This window comes from Lynx rufus, unplaced genomic scaffold, assembly GCF_022079265.1.
Source record: "Lynx rufus isolate CCGP_SWC_20201006 ecotype Redwood Valley unplaced genomic scaffold, mLynRuf1.p SCAF_4, whole genome shotgun sequence".
Classification (NCBI taxonomy): domain Eukaryota; kingdom Metazoa; phylum Chordata; class Mammalia; order Carnivora; family Felidae; genus Lynx; species Lynx rufus.
Window position 1 is genome coordinate 53,889,216 of NW_025814856.1, and position 26,075 is coordinate 53,915,290.

Below are 26,075 nucleotides of genomic sequence, written 5' to 3' on the forward strand. Positions count from 1 at the left end.
GAGACTGGAACCCTATTGTGCCTGTGACTACACCACACCTCATGAATCCTGCTTAGCCAGCCGGCTCTGGGAAGTCAGATGGGATGCAGAGAATGAAAGCATTGTGCTAACAGCAGCCCACATTATGTGTGTTGTGAAGGGAGAAGGTCTTGATGGGGTCAGGTGGGTTAATCAAGCAGAAGTCTCAGGAAACAGAGAGCATGCCTCTAACGGTGAAAGATGCAAGAGATTTGGAAGCAGTAACCAAAAAGGCTCAGTCTTTGGGAGATGAGAGACCGGCTGTGACCGTTTCCACAGAGAAGGGCACAGGGTACCCGCACTGCCTGCTGCTTTCCCATGAGCACTGAGATCCCAGGACAAGATGCTGCAGGTGCCAGGCAAGCATACCTGCAGTAGTGCCCTGGGCTCAGAACCCCAGCTTTTCAAACACTCCTCTGGCCCCAGCTCCTGAGCAAGAAATCACATCAGCTGGATCACAAGTGACATGAAAAAAAACTCCAATCTGGTTTATTTCAAAAGGGCAGAGGTCAAGACAGGGAAATACTCAGAAACTGCTTATCTTTCCCTAGATACACCTGCCCTCTGAGACACTGGACATTTTTGCTCAAGAGAGAGCTGGCTCCAGGCCATCGCACTGAAATGATTTCTTTTATCTGGCTCTTTACACTTCCCGCTGTGTCTGTGGCTCTGGGCTGCTAGCTGCACTGGCCACAGCCCCAGGATGGCTGGGTCGGACAACACCTGGGCCACTCTAGTCGATGTAGTAGACCTTGGAGGCATCGTAATAGGCACAGGTCATGTAGTTCATGTTCCCAATAGGCCACCAGTGGTTGGGGTGGTAGGTGGCTGAGTAGGCATGGGGCTGGGGTTGGACACAACTGAAGAGTGCCAGGCTCCTGTCCATGGCCACAGTGGGCAGATAGAGCTGCAGCTTGTCCAGGAGGTGACCCGGCCAGAAGAAATTGGGGTGAGTTCGCAGTGAACCCCTGGACCTCTTCGCCTGCAGCTTCCTGGAAAATGAGAAGATAGGAAGTTTGTCGTGGCAGACCCGCCAGGGCTGGGGCTTCTGCTGAGCAGAGCTAAGCAACTGTGTGACCAGAGTGGAGGTGTGGCACTGTGCCAAGCACTTCGCTTCCATGTGGTAGGTCCTGTTATGCTGTCTGCCCTACCAAGGAGGACGTGAACACCTAGAGAGGATACGTTATTTCCCCCAAAGCCACACAGCTAGCAAGTGGTAGGATGCGGGCTTGACTCCCAATTTGCTGCCTTGAAACCCCAAATTCTTTTTTTTTAATTAATTAATTAATTAATTTTTGAGAGAGAGAGAGCGCACGAGTGAGTAGGGGGCAGGGAGGGAGAGAGAGAGAGTGCAGAGCCTGGAGCGGGGCTCGAGCTCACCCGAAGCAGGGCTCAAACTCACAAACGTTAGATCGTGACGTGAGCCAAAGTGGGATGCTTCACCAGCTGAGCCACCCAGGCGCCCCCAAAACCCAAATTCCTAAGTGTACACCGTCAGTTCTCTCGAGGCATTTTAATGTGATGTTCAGCGTATAGCCTCTGGAGCTAGCGTTGCTGGGTCCAAATCCCTGCTCCGCCCCTTGATAGATGTGTGACTTTGAGCAAGATAATTAACTTTTCTGTACCTCAGTTTCCCCTTCTGCAAAGTGGGCATGCTAAGAGTAACTTTATAGGGTTCCTGAGAGGATTTAAATGAGTTAAAACATGGGAACACACCCACAGTGGTGTCTGCCTGGCACTCTAAGTAGTTTCACTGCCTCTCAGTTCCCGGGCATTGAGCCCTAGATACTGTGCGCCGTGCAACATGCAGAGTCCCAGGCACCTCCTCCACCGTGAGGCTGGTCCTCCCTCCCCTGACCCGCTTACAGAGTTGGCTGATGCTACAGACCTGGTGAACTCCTCAAACTCCTTAAAGTGTATCTTCTTGATTTTCTTTGGTGTCTTCCTAGTAGAGAAGACAGAAAGGTATCTTGTCAGGATGGGGGGAATCCATGTTAATGGGGCCTCAGTAGGTCAGAGGACATGGGGGTGGGCCTGTCTAGTGAGTCCAAACCAGAGTTCCAAAAGGAGCATTTCTTCTATCTGGGGTGGGCTTGGTCAGCCAGGCCTGGGTTCCCAACCTGGCTGGTTGTGTGGCTCTGGGCAGGTCACTTCCCTTTTCAGAGCCTCATGTTTTTTATTTCCCAGAGCAGAGCCTCCCAGGGTAGCTGAGAGATGCGCAATGATCTGCATTGTTTGGGGGCCCCTGACTGTCACTTTCCCTGCCAGAGCCAAAGCCAGCTTTTGGAACAAGGGTGGTGAAAACTGACTCTCCAAATCTTCGGCCTGGCAGACATCACTCATTAATCACAGACGGCACTCTTTCCCAGCAGGCCTGCATCTGGCCTCAGAATCTTTGACAGCACAGTCCAAGTAGCAAGATAAAACAAATGTCCATCCCTGCCCTTAGGGACCTCCCTAAGGGACCTGCCCTTAGGGTCCTTAGGGACCTATCCGTTATGGCTGTGGCCTACCTAAACAGGGACAAGAGTCCCTTTCTCAGGCTCCCACCCACTCCCTAGGTTCCCGGTGCAGAAATGGATGTCAGCCACCCAGGGGCTGGCAGTCATTAAGTAATCAGAAAGGGCTCTCCAGGCCACCAGCCTTCTGACTCGTGCTCAGCTCTGCCTCCCCAGGGTTGTGGACAGGCCCCTCTGTAGGCCCAGGCCCATGCCTTCAGTCGAGATTGTCCTGATGGGACAGGTAAAACAACAACTATCACTGCTTCCAAGGGCTGACTATCTGCCAAACACCATGCTAGGAAGTTTATATGCATTTCTCACCTGATCCTCATTGTGTGTGGGAGGGGCTGTTATGCTCATTTAACAGATGAAAAGCTGAGGCTCAGACAGTGAAGTATCTTGTCCGTTTAACCTGCAGCCTGTGGGGTTTCCACTTGGCTCTGCTGTATCTCATCCCAGCTGTTCTGGCCATACCACCGCAGTGGGCAGCTGGCAGTGGTCTAGAATGTGGGCAGTTCCCGGTCCCCTCCCCCCCTTGTGGTCAGCTGGCCCCTCCCAGCCCACATGAGCCCCGTCCCTCCTCAGGGATGCAGGGATGCTGCTTGCTCTCCAATATGCAGTCACCCACAGATGCTGGCTCACAACCTGCCCATGGGTCACTTCCTCCCAAAGAAGGAGGTTGGTCTGAGGGCCAGAGACGGGCCCCATTGCAGAGTTCCTTTCTCCTCCTAATGCAAGCCCACCTCTTGCCAGAGAAGGCAGGACAAAGAAGGGACGGCCACCTCTGTCCTCTGTAGGGCCCCTCACCAGCCAACCCATGATATGAGAAGGGACCTATTTCCCTAAGAAGGCCCTCTTTTTAAGCTTTTGTAGAGAGGCTGAGATCACATAGGATGTGGTTGGGAGCGAGGCAAGGAGGCTAACGCCCTCAGACACTGGAAATTGGCCAGTCCCTGGGGACCAGCTGGATTGGACATGCTGGGCACGCTTGGCCACAGGCATTGGCACAACATGTCACCTCAAGTATGCTGGTATGCAAATGGCAGGGGGGAGAGAGGGGGTCTGATACTCAGCTTGTCAGTCTTCTTAGCCACAACATTGCTGAAGCCCTGGAACTTGAGCAGAGCCAGATTTGGACTGAAGATCTTCATATCTGAGTAGTAGCCTCCCGGCTGCCGGATTGGGCGTACCTGGTCCTTCTGGAAAATGATCTTGTCCCCTGGGTACAGCAGGGCTGTAAGCAGCAAGAGAAACGTGGCCTCTCAGTCCAACACCCCTCCCTGCCCTCAGCCTTTGGGGCAGAGGGGAGGATTTTTTTTTTATGTATATATATAAGTCCACATTTTTGTTTGCAAATGTTTTTTCTTAGATATACACTTTAAACTTTTTTATGCTTTTTTTTGTTTTTTTAAAAAGTTTATTTATTTATTTTGAAAGAGAGAGAGAGAGAGAGAGAGAGAGAGAGATGGGGTAGGGGCAGAGAGAGAGAATCCCCAGCAGTCTCTGCACAGTCAGCATGGTCCATGCACAGCCTGACGTGGGGCTCGAACTACAAAGCGCGAGATCATGACCTGAGCCAAAATCAAGAGTCAGATGCTTAACTGACTGAGTCACCCAGGTGCCCCATTAAGCTTTTTATGTCTAAATGATTGTAGATTCACAGCAAGTTGCGAAGTGCAGAGGGTCCCTTAGACTCTTCCCCCAGCTTCCCCCAGGGGCGACAGGGCACATAATCTTAGTGCAGTGTTAGGAAGTGGGGTTGGTACAGCACTGGTGTCTGGACTAGAGCTGTGGGAGCTGGTTTGTAACCAGGTCAGCCCTGGCCCCAAAGCCTGGGTGCAGTTAGGATGGAGTGTGCGTTGCCCTACCCCACTCTGCATGGGTCGTGCTGGTCACGAGGCCACAAGAAGGAGAGGAGGTTCACCCAAGGCTTCACCAGGTTAACTAGACCTAGTTGATGGAGGTTTTCTCCTTGCTTAGAATTAGTCCCATAGATATCCTCAGGAGACTGCTCTAAGAAGTCGGAGCATAAAAAACACTGGCCAGGGGCTCTGTCTTCCTGCAGCCACGGAGCAGTACTTGTCCTACGATGATAACGCATGACTAGCTCACGTTCTAGAAAAAGTAATGGAAGGTTACAGTCCAGGTTATTAATGCTGGTTATCTGGGGTGGGGGAGGAGGAGAGGGGAGGGCAGGGACTGTGCAGATAAGAGGGGAGAGGGAAGGGGAAGATGCAGCATCAACATTTCAAAAAAAATTCTTTTTAATGTTTATTTAATTTTGAGAGAGACCGAGACAGAGCGTGAGTGGGGGAGGGGCAGAGAGAGAGAGAGAGAGAGAGAGACACAGAATCCGAAGCAGGCTCCAGGCTCTGAGCTTGTCAGCACAGAGCCTGACACAGGGCTCAAACTCACAAACCGTGAGGTCATGACCTGAGCCAAAGTCAGACACTTAACCCACCAGCATGCCCTGCATCAACATTTTTAAAAGATATACAGGATTTTTTTCTTAGCTTGTTTATTTATTTTGAAAGAGAGAGAATAAGCTGGGGAGGGGCAGAGGGAGAAGTGGAAGGATCTGAAGCGGGCTGGATATGGGGCTCGAACTCATGAGCCGTGGGATGTTGACCTGAGCTGAAGTCGGACACTTAACTGACCCACCCAGGTGCCAATATACAGAATTTTAAAAATCTACATTAACGATATATGTATATATATCTTTAAAAATAACTTACATAAATAATTTTGTGTAAATGGAAAAGAAAAAGAGATCTATGAAAGGACAATCCCTAAAATATTAATGGTGCCAACTCAAGCTGGGGGAATTTTTTTTTTTAATATTTATTTTTGAGAGTGAGTGAGCAGGGGAGGGGCAAAGACAGAGAGAGAGAGAGAGAGAGAGAGAGAGAGAGAGAGAGAGAATCCAAAGCGGGCTCAGAGCTGTCAGCATGGAGCCAGACTCTTGAACTCAAGAACCATGAGATCATAGGGCACCTAAGTGGCTCAGTCGGTTGAGCATCTGACTTTGGCTCAGGTCATGATCTCATGGTTTGTGATTTCAGGTCCCACATCAGGCTTTCTGCTATCAGAGCAGAGCCCACTTCAGATCTTCTGTCCCCCTGTCTCTCTCTGCCCCTCCCCTGCTAGTGCTCTTTCTCTCTCTCAAAAATAAATAAACATTTTTAAAAAATGCTTTTTTAAAAAAAAAAAGAGAGAGAAAAGAACCATGAGGTCATAACCTGAGCTGAAGGTGACACTTAAGGGAATGAGCCACCCAGGTGCCCCCAGCTGGGGGGATCATTATTTTTATGTTTTCAAAAAAAATGTAAGTGAGCAAGTATTATCTGTGAAATCAGGGGGAGGAAAAATGATAAAGCTATGTGCACTGGGGAGAGGGGAAAGGCCTTGATGTTTTAGAACATGGCCCTTGAGCTTGAGGCCTGGATTCTGAGCCCACCAAGCTCTAGCCTAGAGCACAGACCCAGAAGTCCCGATGGTTGAGTTTCTTTACTCATAGCTGAGCTGGCCTCTGTCAAAGAGACAGCCAATAGATAGTGGCCAGGAGAGCGGTCAGAGACAGACTCGAGTTTTTTCCATCTAGAACCGTCAAGAAGTAAAGGGAAGCCCACCCACGGATGCTGCTTTGTGCCTGTGAATGTGAAATCCCGCTGGCAGGTGAGGTTCGCTGACCCAGCACCTAGCAAAAGCTAGTGGTGGTGGGAATCAGTTAGTGGCTCAACACCCTGGTGGGGACAGAGGAGGCGCATCCAGAGGAAAGACTTAACCCACAGGGCAGTCCAGGGTGCTGGCAAGCCTGCCTGCATTTCAGAAGACAGCTAGCTGCATTTCCAGCACGAGCAGAGACGAGAGAATATAAACAATCAGGGAAGATGCGGCTCACTGAGGAAGATGGAAGGAAGGATGATTTGGTGAAAAGTCAGTGTTGCGAGCCGCAAGAGATTTCCTGTCACTGCCCTCCCAGACCAGGTGGGCAGCAAGTGGCCGTGTACATGAGAGGGTGCCGCGTGCACAGGAGACAATGATCACTTAGGGTGGTTTGCCTGTGTTCCTGAAGGCATTTGGCCGTACGCTGTTGTACAGACCTGTTATGGGCTGAGTTGCGTCCCCCACCCCTCAAATCATATATTGAAGCCCTAACCCCCAGAACCTCAGAATTTGTATTTGGAGAGAGGGCCTTTCAAGAGGTAATTAAGCTAAAGTGAGGCTGTGCGGGTAGGCTCAAATCTGATCTGGCTGGTGTCCTTGTAAGAGGAAATTTGGACACAAGAGAGGCACAAGGGGGCATGAGTGCACGGAGGGAAAATCATGTGGAGAGGCAGCAAGAGGGTGGCCGTCCATCTGCCAGTCCAGGGGAGAGGCCTGAGGAGAAACTGGCCCTGCTAGCACCTTGATCTTGGATTTGTAGCCTCCAGAAGTGTGAGAAGATAAATTTCTGTTGTTTAAACCACCTGGTCTGTGGTATTTTATTGTGGTAGCCCAAGCAAATTAATACAAGACCCATGGCCCTATACGTTCTGCCCTTCTTTCCCCTTGTCTTGGAAAAAAGACGGAAATAGTCAGTTGTGACGGTGAACTTGTTCTTAGGTAAGTCACCCCATTGTCTGTGTGCCCCTTTCTTTGAAAGCCACATTTCCCAGTTTGGCCATGGTTCCTTCCTGTGACGTTCCTGTGGGAAAGCCTCTGTCCTTTTGTGTTTTGAAAGCACAAAGAGGAACTTGCCCATTAAAGTAATAAATTCACGAATTTAGGACACCAGCATTGCTGTGTGGTCGTTGGGGTTATGGGGCCCTCTCCTGTCCCCATCTCTCAGAAATACACACTCTATCCAGAGATGGGGAGGGTTCAGATCTGCTTGGATATATGAAAACACAATTCTTCCTCAAACAAAGGGTGAGACCAGTGTGGAAATCTCAGGGCTGAGTCCTGTGGTCTGAGCAGAGAGCCAAGGCGTCAGAAGAACTTGTCCCCTGGTGCATTCCTACCTCTGTGTTGTGGAAGAACCAAGAAACAGGGCTGGCCTGGGGAAGTGGTTGCAGAAAAGCCCGCTACAGCAGAGCAGGTATCGCCCCTATCACATGTCCCTCTTTGAAATTGGGACTGTTCCTTTCTGCTCAACTTCAGGGCTCCCTCACCCAGAACTCCTGTCCTTGGAGCTTCCTGCTCTAGAATGCTCAGCAGGCTCAGTTGGGGAACCCAGACCCCTAGACCTGTGGAGCCTGTGAACCTCCAGGACTCTAGAATGTAGAATCAAATGTAACAGCAAAACAGGCTGGGCTGCCTCTGCTCCTTCAGTATCCCCACCACAGGCCACAGAGGCTTGGCTGGATGCACGTCTGCTGGGGAAGGACAAACCTCAGGCGGAGCCATGTTCACTTGGGTTCTGAGCCCTCTCGGCAACTTCCCAAGGGCCAGGCGCCAAAGCTCTTACCTTTCACGAGGATGTCCTCTGTCAGCGGGAGGCCGTAGGACTCACAGAGCTTGCAGCACTGCAGGTAGACCAGAAAGTTGTCCCTGCGGGACTTGTTGATGAGCTCCTTCATCTCCCCATGGATGGTGGATGGGAGGCAGTGCTCATCAAAGTGCTTATTCCCGCTGCGCACCAGGCGGCACCGCTCCGTGTACTGGATGGAGGGGATCTTGAGCTGCAAGGAGAAGAGGTTGGCACCCACTTCCCTCCACCTTCTTCCCGACCAGAAGGCAGATATGGAGCCTCATCGACCTCTCCCCCAGGAGGGGAGATGGCAAAGCATGCAGGGTGGGACCAAAGTTCAGGCTCTGAAGTCAGTGACTTGGGAGAAAAATCACACATGGTCAAGGTTACCCCTGAAGGGCACTTGAGTGGTTAAGCCACGCGGTTCTGTGTGCACAGCCCCATATGTGGTTGTGCATACATCACTGTATAACATATACAGTAGGGAACAACGTAGATGCCCTACTGAAACAACACATCTGTGTTTGGCTGCACAAGAATTTAAATTGGGCGCAGATATCTGTGCCTTTGAGGTGGAAGGCACATGTCAAGGATGGCAGAGCAAAGTGGAAGAGGCCCAGGGAATGTGGAGCCACTTTTGGCCTTCTCATTTATTTATTTACAAGGAAACAAAAATCTGTTTTTTGGCCTCTAACACCAGAATCAGCAAAGTACAGCTCACAGGCCACATGTGGCCCGGCACCTGTGTTTATAAAGAAAACTTTTTTGGGACACAGAGGCACTCATTTGCTTAGATGTTGTCCGGGGCTGCTCTTTGCTGCAAAGGCAGAACCGAGTAGTTGCCACAGAAACGATAAAGCCCCAAAAGCCTAACACATTTGTTATCTGGCTCTTTATAGGGAAAGTTTGCTGACCTCTGCTCAAATATTTTGGGTTTTCTTATCATGCAGCTGAATCAGATCTTAGTTGGTATAGCACTTACAATGCCTAGTATATTATATAATAATAATAATAATAATAATAATAATAATAATATGTATTTAGGGGTGCCTGGGTGGCTCAGTCAGTTAAGTGTCTGACTTTGGCTCAGGTCATGATCTCATGACCCATGGATTCAAGCCCCACATCAGGCTCTGTGCTGACAGCTCAGAGCCTGGAGCCTGCTTCAGATTCTGCATCTCCCTCTCTCTCTGCTCCTCCCCTGCTTGTACTCTGTCTCTCTCTCTCTCTCTCTCAAAAATAAACATTAAAAAAAATTTTAATGTATTTATATATAGTATAATATTAATATTATCTGCCTTCCTGAAGGCAGGGGCTGTTTTGTTCTCTATAACACCTAAAATAGCGTCTGGCACTTTGTGGTCTCTTGATAAATATTTTTGGGTGAATTAATTCCCACAATCAGTCCTGCCTTCACTGGTCATGTATGTCTGGAGTGGCCGCTCAGTGACAGGCCCTGTACCAGGCATTTGGATTCCAGCCACAATGAAGACACGGCCCTCAGCCCTGGTCTCAGGATGCAAGGTCACAGTCAAAGGATGGGAAGAGAGGAGCTCCATATACTTTTGGAAACATGATCTCATTACATCTTCAGAGAAACCTTGTGAGGTAGGTGTTGTTTTTATTATGAGATGAGGGAACATAGGGGTAAAAGAGGGCCTGCTCCCAGGAGTTCCCCAGCTAGAAGGTGCAGCGGACTTGAACCTGAGCCTGCCTAGAAGCCAAGCGCCACGCCCTTCCCATTGACCGGGGTACCTTGTGCTTCCGCCTCCTCTCGCGGTACCGCTTGCCAATGTCCTCCATCTCCTCCAGAGTCAGGGGCCGCGCCTCCATCTGGGTGTCAACCACGGGCACGGTCAGCAGGTCCATCTTGCACGGTTGTGGGGCTAAATTCACCTGCTTCTTGGACAGACGCGATGGGGAAACTCTGATCTTGGCAGGTCTATAATCTGAAAGGAAGGAGAGCCTGAGAGGGGGCTCAGCTAAGGAATCCATCAAGCGGTTAACTCATGTGATCAAGCAGGTGCCGGCCATCCCTCTGCTCACTTCCCACATGGCTCATCAGGCCACCTGAGACGGACCTTGAAGGTATCCCTTCTCTCCATCTGCACTATGGCCTGCCCAGTGCAAGGCCACCTCGTGCCTCACCTGCACCACTGCCCCAACCTTGCAGTTGGCATTCTCATACTCTAGCATCCTGTCTCCACCAAACACTAAATAGGACCTTTGAAAAATATAATCACTTCATTCCCCTGCCTAACACTCTCTACTGGCTTCCCTCAGCACTTACATGAAAGCCCAGAATCCTCCTCCTGGTCTGCAAGGCTCTGCAGACTCTCGTCTCAGCTCAGCCTCCACGTGATCCATCTCCTCCTGCTCACCCCGTCCCGCCTCCCCAGAGCCACCCTTTTTTCTTCCTTTTTTAACTTTTTTTTGACTACAGGTGTATTTCTTATTTATTTATTTATTTACTTACTTACTTATTTACCTACTAATTTTTGACAGAGAGAGAGTGAGTGAGCAAGGAGCAGATAGAGAGAAACCCACAGGTACAGAGAGAAAGAGAGAATGAGAGTGGGGAACCCAAGCTCATCCGATGCGGGGGTTCCAACTCACCAACCAACTCACACCTGAGCCGAAGTCTGAGGCTTAAATGACTGAGCCACCCAAGCGCCCCTCACCCTAACTTCTTTCTGTCCCCTGAAAACTTGCCCAAGTCGGGGCCTTTGCCTCTGCAGATCCCTCTGTCTAGGGTGCCCTTCGCCAGAATGGGCTCCTCATCTGTCACTCGGGTGTCAGCTCCCATGGCTGCTTTGCAGAGAGGCCTTCTGTGACCACCACCCCCTCACTCTGTCCTATTGTCTTCAAGGCATTAATCCCTACTAGACATCATCTTGCTTAACCCTTTACCTGGAAGCTCATTGAAGGCAGAGGCCTTGGCTTCTTCACTCCTGTGTTCCCAGTTCCCAGTTTCTGGAAGTATGCCTGGCACGTAGGAGATGTTCAACAAAGAACCAAGTGAATGAAAGCATCCCGTTGCCCCTGCCCTGGTTCAGGCCTGCCCTGTTCTGGGCTGAAATGAAGTCATGGCTCAGTCACCTTCTAGTTTTGAGACTGCAGACTGGTGGCTTAGCCTCTCTGAGCTTTATTGTGTCCTCCTGTAGAGCGTGAATTGTAGCTTTGACCTCCAGGGACTTGAAGGATAAACTGAGCTACCTGCTGTGGGTAAGGCTACCCAGCCCGAGTGCCACTGCCTTCTCTCGTGAGCCTGCCACCAAAGAGTCTCATTGACTCTTGATGCTGCTGCCCCTTTAGGCAAAGCAAAAGATATCCAAGTCCATTTACCCTGGAATGTTCTCCAGAGAAAAGGGTGATGACACTGAGATGGCACCAGGCAAGCAAATACTTGCTCCTGGCTTCAAGTCTATTTATTGGGAAATAATAGGCCCCAAATACCTTTGCCTCAAATATGCATCACGGCACACTGTGGTCGTTCACTAAACAGCTCACGGCCAACTACGTGGATAATGGTGAGCTTTGGTAATTGATAATGAAAAGGCAAAAAGGTCATGGATGGGAGAGCAGGCCCAACTTGAGGCAGCTCTGAACACGAGCTGGACGTAAAAGTTGCCAGAGATTATGACTGTGGGTAGTGATGTGTGCAGGAGGTGACCGGGGTGGGGGGGGTGCTCAGTTTCCCTGGGACTCTGAGAGAGGCAGAGACACTGCCTGGAGGTGACGCGGCCTCTGCCCAGTGGCTTGATGAGACTAGAGGTTGGAAATTTATGCGCTGCACTGTGGGGTTATATTTGGGGATATGCTATATTGTTATTATATTTGGTTACATTTGGGGAGGGCTCTGGAATGGTGGATGGAGGTTTAAAGGAGGGCTTTAATTTTATCTGGAGTTGTTCAATTTTAATTTTTTTTTTTTTACACCACAATGCCACTAAGCTACAAAGAACCATGATGCACCCTTGTGTTGTAAATTCATAGCCAGCACTATGGCTAGTCCATTTCTAATTTGCCTCCATGCTATGTCTGGACAGATGTGGTTCCACAAGCACATGGCTTGGCAAATGGAACTTGAGCTGTTGCACAGCTCATACAACTGTTCATAGCAGCCCTGCTAATATCCCTGATCATAGAATATCAAAGTAGGCTTTCCAGTAAACTCTAAACATGTGCTAATTCTGGTTTCCGACTTTCAGTTAACTTTTTATCAATAAAATATAGATTAATAGCAAGAAGGCTTTGGACCCACATACAAGATCTCAGTCTATTGGGTAAGCCTTGGTGGGCTGAAACCACCTTTTGAGAATCCTCCTTTAAGGACAAGGGCTGCGTCTCATTCATCTTTGATGGACATGGTAGCTAGGCATTCAAGAGAATACCTTGCTCCTTAGTTGATCACTGGGCTTGGGGATTCCAGAGTCTTGGCCCACCCATGGTAACCCAAAGCTGTAGAACACACTCAGGAAGTAAACCAAGGCTGCCTCCACCATGCTTGCTCCCAGGATGGGGAAGCGGAGGCATGGGGGTGGGACTGGATACATACGCTCCCTTGCAGTTGCCAGGGTGCTTTTCTGATGAGCCAGACACCACTGCTTGTAGGTATTGACTAGGATATCTGTGGTGATGCTGTTGTCCTTTCCCAGAGAGCTGAGATAGATCACAACATCTTCCACCTCCTGGTTTTTCAGAGGGACTCCAACCTAAGGAGAGAAGAGAAGCCACCAAGGTGGGCAGGCTCCAATCCAAACATCCTACCTGTACGGTCAAAGCTTTACCAGCCTGGCCCTACTTCCCCTATCTAGTTTCATCCACAGCCACTCCCACCTCGGCAGGAGCTCAAAGCCTCTTCTGAGGCCCTGAACACACCCTGCACTTTCTCACCCTCTGCCTTTACTCAGGCGCTTCCTCCTTCTATCTGAAGAACTATCCCTCTTTCAAAACCTAGTCTAGATATGCCACTATCTTTGCAGAGTCTGCTACTCCTTCCTTCTGGGTTGCCACCCCACTCCATACCAATCTCAACGATAACTTTCCCACACTGGATTGGAAAAAGGATTTCATGCCTACCATCCTTGCCCACAAGAAACACATCAGCTTTCCTTAACTGAAGAAAAATAAGATCAGAAGTACAATACACATTACTCTTTCAGGGATGGTAAGCAACTTTATAGGAGTATAATGCTTGCCAGCAATACTGAATATTCAAGAAGGAAAGTGTTTAAGGAAATATAATTTTCTTCCTCAGCTTCTTTAGACTGTAGTCAGTGTTCACTGGGCTTTCCTTAAAGAGGGTCAGAACTCTCCTGGTTCTAGAGGACTTCATGTTTTCTCTTTTTGGTTATGATGATTAAAAACCCAATATATATACGTATATACATATATGTATATACGTATACATGTACATATATATGTATATATATACATACCCTGTATACATAATATATATATTTAATGTTTTGAAACGTTGTTTAGGTAACTACATGTCGTGAAACAACAGTGTGAAAACTGGTGATGATTTAAAATCATAAAGACCTAGCAGGCAGCTTCCTGAAGTATTTCCAAGAGGTATCTTGTATTCAAAGCATATTAAGGCTTAATTTATCCAGACCAGAGGTCAGCAAACTTTTCCTATAAAGGGTCAGATAGTAAATATTTTAGGATCCATGAACAATATGATCTCTGTCATAACTGCTGAAATCTGCCATCATAGCATGAAAGCAGCCATGACAATACATATAAATGAGTGTAGCTGTGTTCCGATAAAAGTTTATTCACAAAAACAGAGGCAGGCTGGATCTGACTTCTGGGCCATAGTTAGCTGACCTCTGCTAGATCAACAGAACTTTCTGCAATGATGGAAATGTTCTATATCTGTGCAGGCTGATAGAGGAACTGCTCACCACATGTGAACACTAAGCACTCGAAATGTAGCTGGTGTGACCGAGGAAATGGATTTTTAAATTTTATTTATTTATAATTAATTAAAAATTTTTGGATAGTCAGTGAAAGTGTGGCCTGTGGACCAGTACCATAGACATCACTGGGAGCTTGTTACAATGCATCAACTTGGGCCCTGCACAGAGGTACTGAGTAGAAGCTGCATTTTAACAAGATCTCTATGGGATTATCTGCCAATGACAGTTGGAGAAGGTCTGGAGGGTTCTAGAGGCAAGACAGAAGGCCCAGCAATCTCTGTGCCCAGTTCTGGAGTCTGATGGGCAAGACAGTGATTCCCCAGGTACTGACTGGTTATGGGGTCGGCTCTGCAGACTTTCCACTCAGGTAGGGGTTTTCAAGATCAGACTCACGCAGGAGTGGTTTTAGGGGTCTGATGTGGCCACAAGTTATGTCACGTTTTCCAATCTGGCTTAACAAGTAACAAGGCTGATGGTTTGATCTACTTTTCAGTTGGTCCAGGACCTGGGTGGAGGCAGCAGTGGGGACAGGATGCATGCACGTCTTCCTCACTCAGGCCAGCCTGGAGGGAGCATGGGAGGCACTTACCGCCTTCAGAGCCACAATGAACTCCTCCCTAGAGATCTTCTGGTGCTCGCCCCCGTCCACTTTGCTAAATATCTCCAGGATCTTGATCTTGCGGCTGTGCAGGTAGGAGTACAAGACTGATAAGGCAGAAGGCTTGGGCAACCGGAGCTGGGGCACCAGTCGGCGGGAGGGCCGGGGGCTCTTCTGTAAGAGGTAAGAGAGGGAGCAGAGGAGAGAATTCAGGGGAGACAGGCCACTGGAATGTGTTTCCCAGAGTTAGACAGAACATGATTCCCAGAGAGAGAGAGAGAGGGGCTGAGCAGCTCTCAACAGACAGCAAGATGGAGTGCAAGGAGCATTGGATTCAGGGGTGCCGGGGTGGCTCAGGTTGTTGAACATCCGACTTCGGCTCAGGTTGTGATCTCCGGTTCATGAGGTCAAGCCCCGGATCGAGCATCTCCGCTGTCAGACAGGTCCTCTGTCCCCCTTGTTCTCTGGGGGGTTGCATGCTCTCTCTCTCAAAAATAATTTTTTTTTTTTTTTTTAAGGAGCATTAGATTCAGGGCAAAGGCGTTTTGCCAGGGATACTTTGCATCTCTGGGCCTCCATTTTTCCATCAGAAACAACCGGGCTGGACATGATGAGAACTAACATTTCATTCTTACCCACATCTCTCCTGTCAAACACGTCAGGATTAAAATCACACCAGGCGATCAGTGCACCAAAACATATGCCCCTGCCTGGAACCAGATGGGGCTCTCTAATCCACCCATCTCCCAGCCTTTGCTCCTGCTCGGCCTCCTGCCCAAAACTTTTCCTTCTCTCTCTATCTGTCCAACTCCTACTCTTCCTTTACTTCCAGGTCATCGGGAATATTTCAGGATAATACTCCCTTACCTTGGTGCAGCACCTGACAGTTTACAAAGGGCCTTTCTGTTCCCTACTTTGTAGCTCCTCTGTGTTTAGGATCCAGCTCTATTAATGGCCAACTGTAGTCACCAATCTGATGTGTCTGCCTCCCCCATTAACATGTGAACATTTTGAAAGCAAGACAATGTCTTTTGAAGCTGCATACCTCTACCTCCTATTCATCTACTGGACAAGCCCCCCAGCCCTAGGCAGATAGGCAGTAATGGTTTGATGAATGAATAAATGATGCTGTAAAATAGGTATTAGATACTACTTTCTGTTTTTACAAACGAGGAAACAGGCTGAGAAAAGTGAAATGACTTGCCCAGGGTCACACAGCCTATAAGCAATAGAGCTAGGTTTCTAATCCAGGCCCAGTGTTTTGTTTTTGTTTTTTTTAATGTTTTTTAAATTTATTTTTGAGAGACAGAGAGAGACAGAGCATGAGTGGAGGAGGAGCAGAGAGAGAGGGAGACAGAGAATGTGAAGCAGGCTCCAGGCTCCAATCTGCCAGCACAGAGCCTGACGCAGGGCTTGCACCCACGGACCATGAGATCATGACCTGAGCCAAAGTTGGATGCTTAACCAACTAAGCCACCCAGGTGCCCCCCCCCCCCGGCTTAGTATTTATTCATAGACACTGTACTGCTGTCTGGAAAGGGTGTGATAGGCCTAGGAAATTTCGGTTTGGACTCTGATTACACCAAGGACTGAGTCTGGCACCAGTGAGACTAAAGTAGTAGTAAAAATGGCAAACATAGGAGTGCCTGGGTGTTTCAGTCAGTTAAACATCCGACTTCAGCTCAGGTCATGATCTCACGGTCCGTGAGTTCGAGCCCCGCGTTGAGCTCTGTGCTGACAGCTCAGAGCCTGGAGCCTGCTTCAGATTCTGTGTCTCCCTCTCTCTGTGCCTCGGGACACTCTCTCTCTCTCTCTCTCTCTCTCTCTCTCTCAGAAATGAGTAAATATTAAAAAAAAAATTTTGTGATGGCAAACGTAATATTCAGTGCTCACTATATGGCTGTCACTGTCCTAGGCACCTACTCCATTTAGAAGTCACAGCAACCCTAGGAAGTCAGTACAGTGGTTATCCCCATTGAATAGATTGGGAAACTGAGGACCGGATCATACAGCTAGGAAATATCAGAGCTGGTTTAAACCCACGTTATCTGACCTCTTATCCCAATTTCACCTGAACTGGGAGAAATTTCAAGTGTTTCCATTACCAGAAAATGTCACAGAGAGGTAAGCACTGGGGGACAAGGGCTTTGGTACTGACTGCCACCGACTACCTCTATGGGGCTGGACAATTTATCGGCCTCGTTGAGCTTCTATTTCTGTATTTATAAAAGGGAGTCCTCCTTTTTCTTCCAGCCTCACAACTGTGACCCTCACGGTACCACCACGAGCACCTGCTTGGCACATATAGGCCCTCAACAAACACGTGTCAGTGAACAAATGAATGAGGAATGCATATTTTTAAAATGCCCCATAGATGGCATTCCAGGAGTTATCCCTCCTAGGGTGGTTTTAAGATATAGTCACAAATTCTTTAACTCCTCCCTCCTGGGACAGAGCCTGATTCCCCTCCCCTCGAGTGTGGACAGTACTTAGTGACTTGCTTCTGACAAATAGAATATGGTGAAAGTGATAATGTGGTTCTCCTGAAACTCAGGTTGCCTGAGATGAGGTCATAAAAGGCATTGCAGCCTCCTCTTTGCTCTGTCTCTTGGACCATTCGCTCTGGGAGATACTGGCTGCTATGTGGTAAGGATGCTCAAGCAACCCTATGGAGAGGTCCCTGTGGCCAGGAACTGAGGCCCCCTGCCAGCAGCCACGTGAGCAAGCTAGCTGGGAAGTGGATCTTCCTGCCTCAGTCAAGCCTTGAGTTGTCTATGGCGCAAGCCAACAATTTGAGATGAGGGCCACCAGTTAATCTCTTCCCAGACGCCTGACTCTCAGAACAGTGGGGGTAATCAACATTTGTTGCTTTAATGTTTGGGGGCATTCGTTATGCAGCAATAAATACCCCATACACCTCCCTTTGGGGGCTTCTCTTTGCTCCCTTTGGAAATGGGGTGAATGACCCCTATCCTGACTAATCTGAGGGAATGAAAGGACAGCATGCCCCTAACACCTTCAGCGTCTTCATAAGCAAATGGGGCTACTCACCTTGGTGGCTCTGATAGTAGTCAGGTGGTCTAACAACTGGTCCTCCTGCTCCTTCTGGATCATGTGCAAGACCTTGGCCTCTGAAGGTGTGAGGCTGGGCTTGTTCTGAAGCCACTTCTCTACGCTGCCAAATGACTCCAGGTCCTGGCGAAGCTTCAGCCTCCGGCTCAGCCAGGTCCTCACGTCGTCTGGCTGGCCTTGGATGTCCCCAGCTCCCAGGGCTTGGAAGCTGGAGATCGGCTGTGGGGGAGTCTGGGGTTGGGCCATGAGATTGATGGGCATCGGATCCTCTTTTTGAGGCAAGATGATGATCCGCCGGCGGCTCTGAGGCAGGTGGAAGTCCTCCTGCTTGAACTGCTTGAAGCAGTGGGCGATGACCAGTTCAGGATCGAAGGTGGGGCCCTTGCTGGCATTTTCGTCATCACTTGAGGTCTCAGACTGGCAGAGCCCTTGGGGAAAGAGGGCTAAGAGGTGAGCTTCTTTCAGGAAGAGGACTAACGGAGTCAGGAAGGAAAAATGCTACAGACCAGGCTGGGTTCCCAGGCCTGGCATTATCATTGCTTTGCTATAATGATGAAGATAATCACACCTAATATGATTGCGCATTCCTGATGGCAGGCATTATGCTCAGGTCTTTGTATGTTTTCTCTTGTTTAACCTTCTCAGATTTTACTCTTCCTCCACTCCACCCCACCCTTTAAATATTATATTTATATAATATAATATATATATTATTTATAAATATATATATTTACATAATATATTTATAAATATATATATTTATATAATATTTAAATATATATAAATATTTAAAATATAAATATAAATATATTTATATATTTATAAATATATATATTTATATAATATATATTTATAAATATATATATATTTATATGATATTTAAATATATATAAATATTTAAAGTTTATTTATTTATTTTGAAAGAGAGAGGGGGAGTGGGGGGAGGGGCAGAGAGAGAGACCCAAGCAGGCTCCGCACTGTCAGCACAGAGCCTGACGCAGAACCGAGCTGAAATTAAGTGCCCGACACTTGACCGACTGAGCCACTCAGGTGCCCCAGAATGATCTTTTAAAAAAATGGCATCCTGATCTGGTCTCATCATCCGAGCAGAGGCTTTGAAGCTGGAATGCTTCAGCCGTGTCCTGGCTCTGCTGCTTAGTGGCTGCATGTACTTGGGTAAGTCACTTAGGCTCTCCGTCTCAGTCTTTCATGTGTAAAACGGGTGTAAAGATGGTACCTACTTTACTGAGTGGTGGAGATGGTTAGAATCAGCCCATCTTAGAGCTGCTTTGTTCATGGTAAAGTGCACTGTTATTTTTTAAAAAAAAATTTTTTTAATGTTTATTTATTTTTGAGACAGAGAGAGACAGAGCATGAACGGGGGAGGGGCAGAGAGAGAGGGGGACACAGAATCCGAAGCAGGCTCCAGGCTCTGAGCCATCAGCCCAGAGCCCGACGTGGGGCTGGAACTCACGGACCACGAGATTCGTGACCTGAGCTGAAGTCAGACGCTTAACCGACTGAGCCACCCAGGCGCCCCTGCACTGTTATTTTTTAATGGACTTGCTCCTCGCCTATTTTGAAACCCTCTATCACTTTCCACGGCCCTCAACATAACATCCCTCCTCTGCCAACCTTTCCTACCTCATCCCTTGCCTATCCTTCTTTACAGGTCCCACACACCTTGACCCTGAATGATCCCTGAATGGTCCAAGCACATCCCGCCTAAAGGTTTTGCATGTGTTGTTCTATCTGCCGGAATGCTCCCTCCCCCCGCCATCCCCTTAAAACTTATCACAGGGTTTTAAGTTGGGGGCTGCAAATGGTGACCCTCGTGGTGAATGAGGCTTGGGATCCTGTTTCATTTGACGCATTGGTCAAAATTTTCCACCTTGAGTTACTTTAGGCTAGGGCATGCCCTCTCCAGCTTGCTGTAGTCCCAAATTATTCTCTATGGTCTTTTTTTTTTAATTTTTATTTTTGAGAGAGAGAAAGAGAGCAAGGAGGGGCAGAGAGGGAGAGGGAGACAGAGAATCTGAAGCAGGCTCCAAGCTCTGAGCTGTCAGCACAGAGCCCAAAGAGGGGCTTGAACTCACGAACCAGGAGACCATGACCTGAGCTGAAGTTGGACACTCAATCAGCTGAGCCACCCATGTGCCCCCATTCTGCATTGTCTTACATGCAGCTCATTTATTAAGTGCCTGCTTTAGGCAGACATTTGTGTTTGAAATTTCTGGTATAATTACTTGGTTGGTGTTTATTTTTTCAATAGACTATGGACCTGGACCTCCTCTCTCTGGTTGCCTGCTGGAGCCCCAGCACCTCCACGTGCCAACATACAGTGGGAGCTCAGTAATTATTTGGCGAATGAGTGGATGTCAAGTGGACAGACTATTTGACATCATAAAGATCAGCTCTATGATTATACCACTTTACAGAGAAGGGCACTAAGGCCCAGAGAGGCCCAAGGTTGCACGGTGGTTTAGTAGCAGAGCTGGGATACGAATTCTGGTTTGCCTGGCCCCAGAGCTTGGTTCTTAGCCATTAATTGATAAGACCACAGGCTGCCACCTAATCCCACTGAGTCTCAGTTCTTTTATTTCTAAAATGATAAACTCTGGTCTAAGTACCTCCTGAAGCTGTTATGAAGATCAAATGAATAACAGATATGTGAGTGTTCTAAAATTCAGAAGGGATATAGCATTATTATTAAAAGTATTGTCACCATCATTCCCCTTCTAAAACCCACACCCCCTCTGCTTTAAAACCCTTTTGTTGCCTCCGAAATAAAATTCAGTCTCCTTAACCTGGCCTCACCTGACACACCCACCTCTGCCAGCCTAATGGGCTCCTTCTCTTATTCTTTCTGACCTCACCCTGTATTTGTACCCAAACTGAGCTGACTATGGTTCCTTGGTCACCTCATCCTGCCCCCGTGCTGTTTCCTCTCTCTGGAATGCTCTTGGAGACTTAGGTCAGGCATCACCATCCCCTGAAGCCCTCCCACCCCCTCCCTCATATCCCCTCTGGTTTCCCATAGCCACCGTGCTCAACCCCATCATAGCATTTACCATGTTTTTTCTGGATGAAGATGCTTTCTGGGTCTTTCTTTCCCAATAGCCTGTGAGTTTTCCAATGGCAAGGACTGTGTCTTAGTTCCCATGTATCCCTGGTGCCCAGCCTGGCACAAAGTGACCATTCAGTCCATTTGTTAAGCCTCCTTACAATGCCTGTGTTTTTCCTTCATGGTCAGAAAATAATGTGCCAGGAAATAATACATCAAAGTGGACGGAAGTGAGCACTTCTCAAAAAGCCATGTGTCATTTCTTTGAGAACAAGATGCTGGGTACAACTGAGAATGTAGCCATTTATCCAACCAGCATTTACTGAGAATCATCCAGTAGATCCAAACGAGGCTGGAAACCCAACCGCAGAGCCCTGGCATGGAACAAGGTGGGGCAACCAGAGTGGTATGCCCTCAGTCGGGGGAGAAGTGCTGATGGAGAGAGTCGGGTGGTCATCATGAAGGAAGAGGCATTGACGTGTGCCTTCAAGAATGAGTCAGAGTGGAGGGGTCAGCGTGGGGAAAGGTCAGGGGTGGAGTTTGAGGATTTGGGGGTTACTAAATAGTTCCACAAGTTGAAAGTACATTGTGCATGAAGGAGGAGGCTAATGGGAAATAAAGCTGGAGTCATCTTGAATGCCAGGTTAAGGGGTTTAAACTTTACCGTGTTGACCTGGGAACACACTCAAAACATGCTCCTCCCTGGCCTTGCCACTGTCACTTCCGCCCACCCGAGACCCCAAATCCATGATCTTCCCTTAGCTAGAAGGGTCACTCGCCGCCAAGCCCTTCAATGGCTTCATTGCAATGGCTTCTCAGTGCCCTTAGAATAAACAAGCCCCTCCTACAATGGCCCCCACCACTGCCCTCACTGGCACCCTGCTCCCCGCTCCTCCCTGATCTCTCCCTGCCCCCTCCCTCTGCTCACTTCACTCCAGCTGCATGAGCCTGCTTTCTCTTTGTCCAACCCTCCTAGGTCTGTCCTGACTTGGTTTTGGAATTTGCCATGCCCTATGAAGGGCATGGGATTCCCCAAGATTCCTGTTGGCTGAGTCCTTTTCACCATATGGTTCTCAGCCCAAGTGTCACTCCCCTCAAAGTCACCCTGACTCCCCTATTGAAGGTCGCATGCCCACTATACCACGGAGCTTCCATTGTAGTGATCTTTGGGGTTCTGTGTCCATTTATAGAAAAGTGAGGTGGGTAGAGACTGTGCGAAAATGTTCCCAAGGGATTGTGAGGACAGCTTCCAGAGGCCAACTAGCTCCATTGCCTTCCCAGGTCAGGGATCTCTTCCTGAAATGCCCCTGGCAGATTTTGCCTCTGCTTGGATATGCCTCTGGTTGACAGGGTGTTCTTTCCTCACATTGTGGATGCCTGATTCTGATTTTTAGAAAAGACTTCCTTATATTAACCCAGATTTTGTTTCCCTGGAAGTTCTACCCTTTAGTCCTAGTCTTCCCCACCGATGCTCCAGAAAACGCATTCCTTCCCTTTTTCCTGGGACAGCTCGCCAAGTATCTGGAGACAATTCAACTCTCTTGAAATACTGTTTATTTTGGCTCTGATTCAAATCTCTCCCTCAATTCCATCTTACCTCTCTGGCCACTTGCTACTTGGGCCCTCTTTTCCCCCCATCCCTTAAAATTGGTGCCTTCTAGGTTCATACCTGGGCTTTCTCCTTCTCCTTCCTTCTCCCTTTTCTTCTTCTTCTTCTCCTCCTCTTTTTTCCAAACAATCTCCTCTACTCTCATGTTTCTGTGGTCTTCTATATGCTGAGGACACCCATACCAATATTTATGACTTGAAATTAGCTCCAACTTTCTACATACAGTGCTCCTAAAGTATTTCCACTTGGATGGCCTACAAGGATCTCAGTCTCAACCAACTAAGCCTGCACTGGCCTCCATGTCCTGTTCTCACTCAACCTGTTCCTCCTGGTAGGTTCCCAATCCCTGTGAAAGGCACCTCCATCTCTAGGTCACCCTAGTTACCAACCTGAGCATCATCTTTGATTGTCCTTTTCTTGTTCCCTGTTCAGTCAGCCCTCAAATCCCCCTAGTCCCCTCTAGCCTGGCCACTCTCCCTCACCTCTCAGTACCTTTGGTCTGGACATTTCAGGCAGCCCAAGAGCTCATGATTCTGGCTTCAGCCTTCAAGTCTGCCAGTTCATTCTGCATTTGCTGATAATCCCAATCCCAATACTGCCATTTCCAGTAGCTTCTCCATCTCCTATCTCCCAAGATCTTTCATGATCTTGTCCCTTCTGACCTCTCTCACCTCTCGTCCTTGGCAATGCTCAAACTCCTAGCAGTTTCCTGAAGATACCGTATCTCTGAGCTTCTCTGCATGTGCTTCCATTGGCCTGGAATGCCTTTCCTCCCCTTTTTGGCATGGAGAACTCTTTATATCCTTAATTTAAGCCAAAGTGTAAAGAGCTCTTCCAGAACCTTAGAATTGTTCTTACCTGTCCACTACACTTAGCAGACCTCTTACTTCTGGGTGTCACCCCCAGACCTGGCATCCACCCCTTCTTCTGTAATTATGCGTTTATCTGCCTATCCTTCACCTCTGAAGTTGCAGGGTTTTCCCGCAGCAGGCTATCACCAAACACTGCTGGTTTTCTCCATGCTTCTTCTCCAGTACCCAGCACATTAATATCCGGCGGAGAAATGGGGCGCGGCGAGCGAGACAGAGGGCCGTGGATGCCTTTCCCAGGCACACGGGTTGGACCCCTGATTTCAGACCAAGGCAACTTGGTCCACTCCTCCAGCTGGGAATGGAAATCTGAGAAATGTGCACGACTCGCCCCCGACTCCCTGGCAACCCCTCACCCAGAGAGAGTACGGCACAATGAGATATTCGCCTCCCGTGCTTGCCCTCACCCCACTTGCATGCGTCTGCACGGGGCTGAAGGCTTCCTGGAGGCGGCGCTGCTTCCCGGGAACTTACCGAGCAGCGACAGGTACAGAGCCTCAGACGTTTCGTACGAATCGTCCATGGTCGCAGCGTCGGGAGCGGGTGTTGAAGAGCGTGTGTGTGTCTGTGTTTGTTTTTGCTGGCGTGTCAGGGTACCAAAAAACAGTAATTCCAAACTTTGCAAGAAACACTCAATGCGCCCCAGAGCTTAGAAGCAACTGTTGCCAGGACTACAGACGCCCTGCGCTGATTGGCTGAGCATTGCCACGCTCCTGCCGTCTGTGGGACGGAGGCGGGTACGGGGGAGCACCCTCCCACTCCCGATTGCCTGAGAGTCGTGTTCCTTTTGTGGGTCCTGGGAGGCAGTCGCAGCGGGGCAGAATTCCTGGCTTGGAGAAAGACAGGATTCTTAGTATGGCCCAGTGGCCCCTGAATCTGGAGGAATCACAGGTTTTCCTGAAAATTGTACGATCTTCAGCCGGTCTCCACATATTTCATTTTCATCCAAGGAACAGGCCCTGCCTCCTCCGGAGGGATTGTAGGAACCCAAGAGAATCTTGGCCAAAAAGAGGCCTGTGTTTTTGATATGCATTGCTCCCTAATGACAGGATGCCACGGTTTGGAAATAGAGAACCTGATACCAGGAATATTAAAGTTAAAATGTCCGTCAACTGATAAATGGATAAACAAAACATGCTCTATCCACACAATGGAATATTAGTCACAAGAAAGAGTTAAGCACTGATGCATGCTACAACACAGATGAACCTTCAAAACATTACGTTAAGTGAAAGCAGCCAGACACAAAAGGTCACATATTATTTTATTTATAAGAAATGCCCAGAATAGGCAAATCTATAGACACAGAAAGCAGACTGATAATTGCCAGAGGCTGGAGGTGAGGTGTGTGGCTTTGGGTTTGACTATTAACAGGCATGGAGTTTCTTCTTAATGCGTTGCAAATGTCTTAAGAATTAGTGATGATGGTTGCAGAACATTGTCAGTATACGGAAAATCATTTAATTGTATATTTAAACATAATTAAGTGATGAATTTTAGATTATGTGAATTGTCTCAATGAAAGAAGTTAAAAAAAACACTTGAGTGCTTATTCTGCATAAAGTACCACCTTCACTGAATTGCATTATCTCTGTGACCCTCTCAACCTGAGGTTGTCATTGAGACCATCCCTATGAGTCACGTTAATGTAGCATTTATTTCAAATTTTTTTTAATGTTTATTTATTTTTGACAGAGAAAGAAAGACAGAGCATGAGCGGAGGAGGGGCAGAGAGAGAGGGAGACACAGAATCTGAAACAGGCTCCAGGCTCTGAGCTGTCAGCACAGAGCCCAACACTGGGCTCGAACTCACAGACCGCAAGATCATGACCTGAGCGGAAGTCGGATGCTCAACCGACTGAGCCACCCAGGTGCCCCTATTTATTTATTTTTTAAGTTTATTTATTTTGAGAGAGACAGAGACAGTGGGAACAGGGAGGAGAGAGGGGGAGAGAGAGGGAGACACAGAACCCGAAGCAGGCTTCAGGCTCTGAGCTATCAGCACAGAGCCTGATGCGGGGCCCAAACCCACAAACCGTGAGGTCATGACCTGAGCTGAAGTGGGACACTTAACTGACTGAGCCACCCAGGTGCCCCCAGATTTTAAGTAATCTCTACACCCAACATGGGGCTCAAACTCACAACCCCATGATCAAGAATCACATGCTCTACTGAGCCAGCCAGGCACCTACAGAAAAGGCTCTACAGAACCTTTTCATCTTTTTTCATCTGCCTCCAGCACAGAGCTTTGCACTTAGTAAATGCTACTTTGAGGTTTGTTAAATAAAGATGTAATGGGACACTATAAAATGGACGTTTGCCTTGGGGGGTGGCAGGGATGTGGCCAGTTTTCCCATTCTCTGGTCAAAATTCAACTCTCTCTCTAAAAACTAAAACTGGCTCACTAATGTGGAAACAACCCACTAGCCCTGCAGCATATTCCACCCTACAACAAAGGTAGTTTCCCTAACAATTTATTTTTCATTTATTCAATCAATTTTATTTTCAAATTATACCTTAAAATGGCAATTGGTAATTGAGACTTAGTAACTTGAGATTTTTTTGTCGTTGTTGCTTGGTGAGTTCTTTCTAAGGTAAACGTTTCAGTATTTGTGCTACAACATTATGATGCCTGTATTAAGAACAGCACAAAACTTAAAAACTTTAACAATGGGGTCAAGGTGCATGAGCCAGAAGCTGATACTCTGAAACAAAATGGCAGGCAGATAATCACAGGTTATCAATTGGATGCTGGGGTCCAATCTCTAATTACTAAAAGCCAGCACAGAGTCATCAAGAACACATGATGACAAAAGTAACTTACTGTTACCTTTTTTTAGTAAAAAGACTAATTGCTTATTATTAGCTGCCTATTATACTCTGTAATATCTTTTCTTACATTTTTGGCTGCAAACTGTTTGATTGCTTCCTACATAACAACTGTGTAATTCCATTTTTATTG

The 26,075-nt window shown here is 48.0% G+C and overlaps 1 protein-coding gene across 1 annotated transcript; it reads right to left on the reverse strand.

Moving 5' to 3' along the window:
* Nucleotides 1-751: 751 nt before the first annotated feature.
* Nucleotides 752-23,636, reverse strand: EFCAB12 (EF-hand calcium binding domain 12). Its single transcript, XM_047094799.1, has 9 exons — nucleotides 23,588-23,636; nucleotides 17,551-17,999; nucleotides 14,491-14,673; nucleotides 12,530-12,686; nucleotides 9,727-9,920; nucleotides 7,969-8,182; nucleotides 3,594-3,753; nucleotides 1,907-1,963; nucleotides 752-1,010 (listed from the first exon to the last, which is right to left on the reverse strand). Exons 1-9 carry the CDS (start codon nucleotides 23,634-23,636, stop codon nucleotides 752-754), a joined length of 1,722 nt encoding a protein of 573 aa, XP_046950755.1.
* Between the last annotated feature and the right edge of the window lie 2,439 nt (nucleotides 23,637-26,075).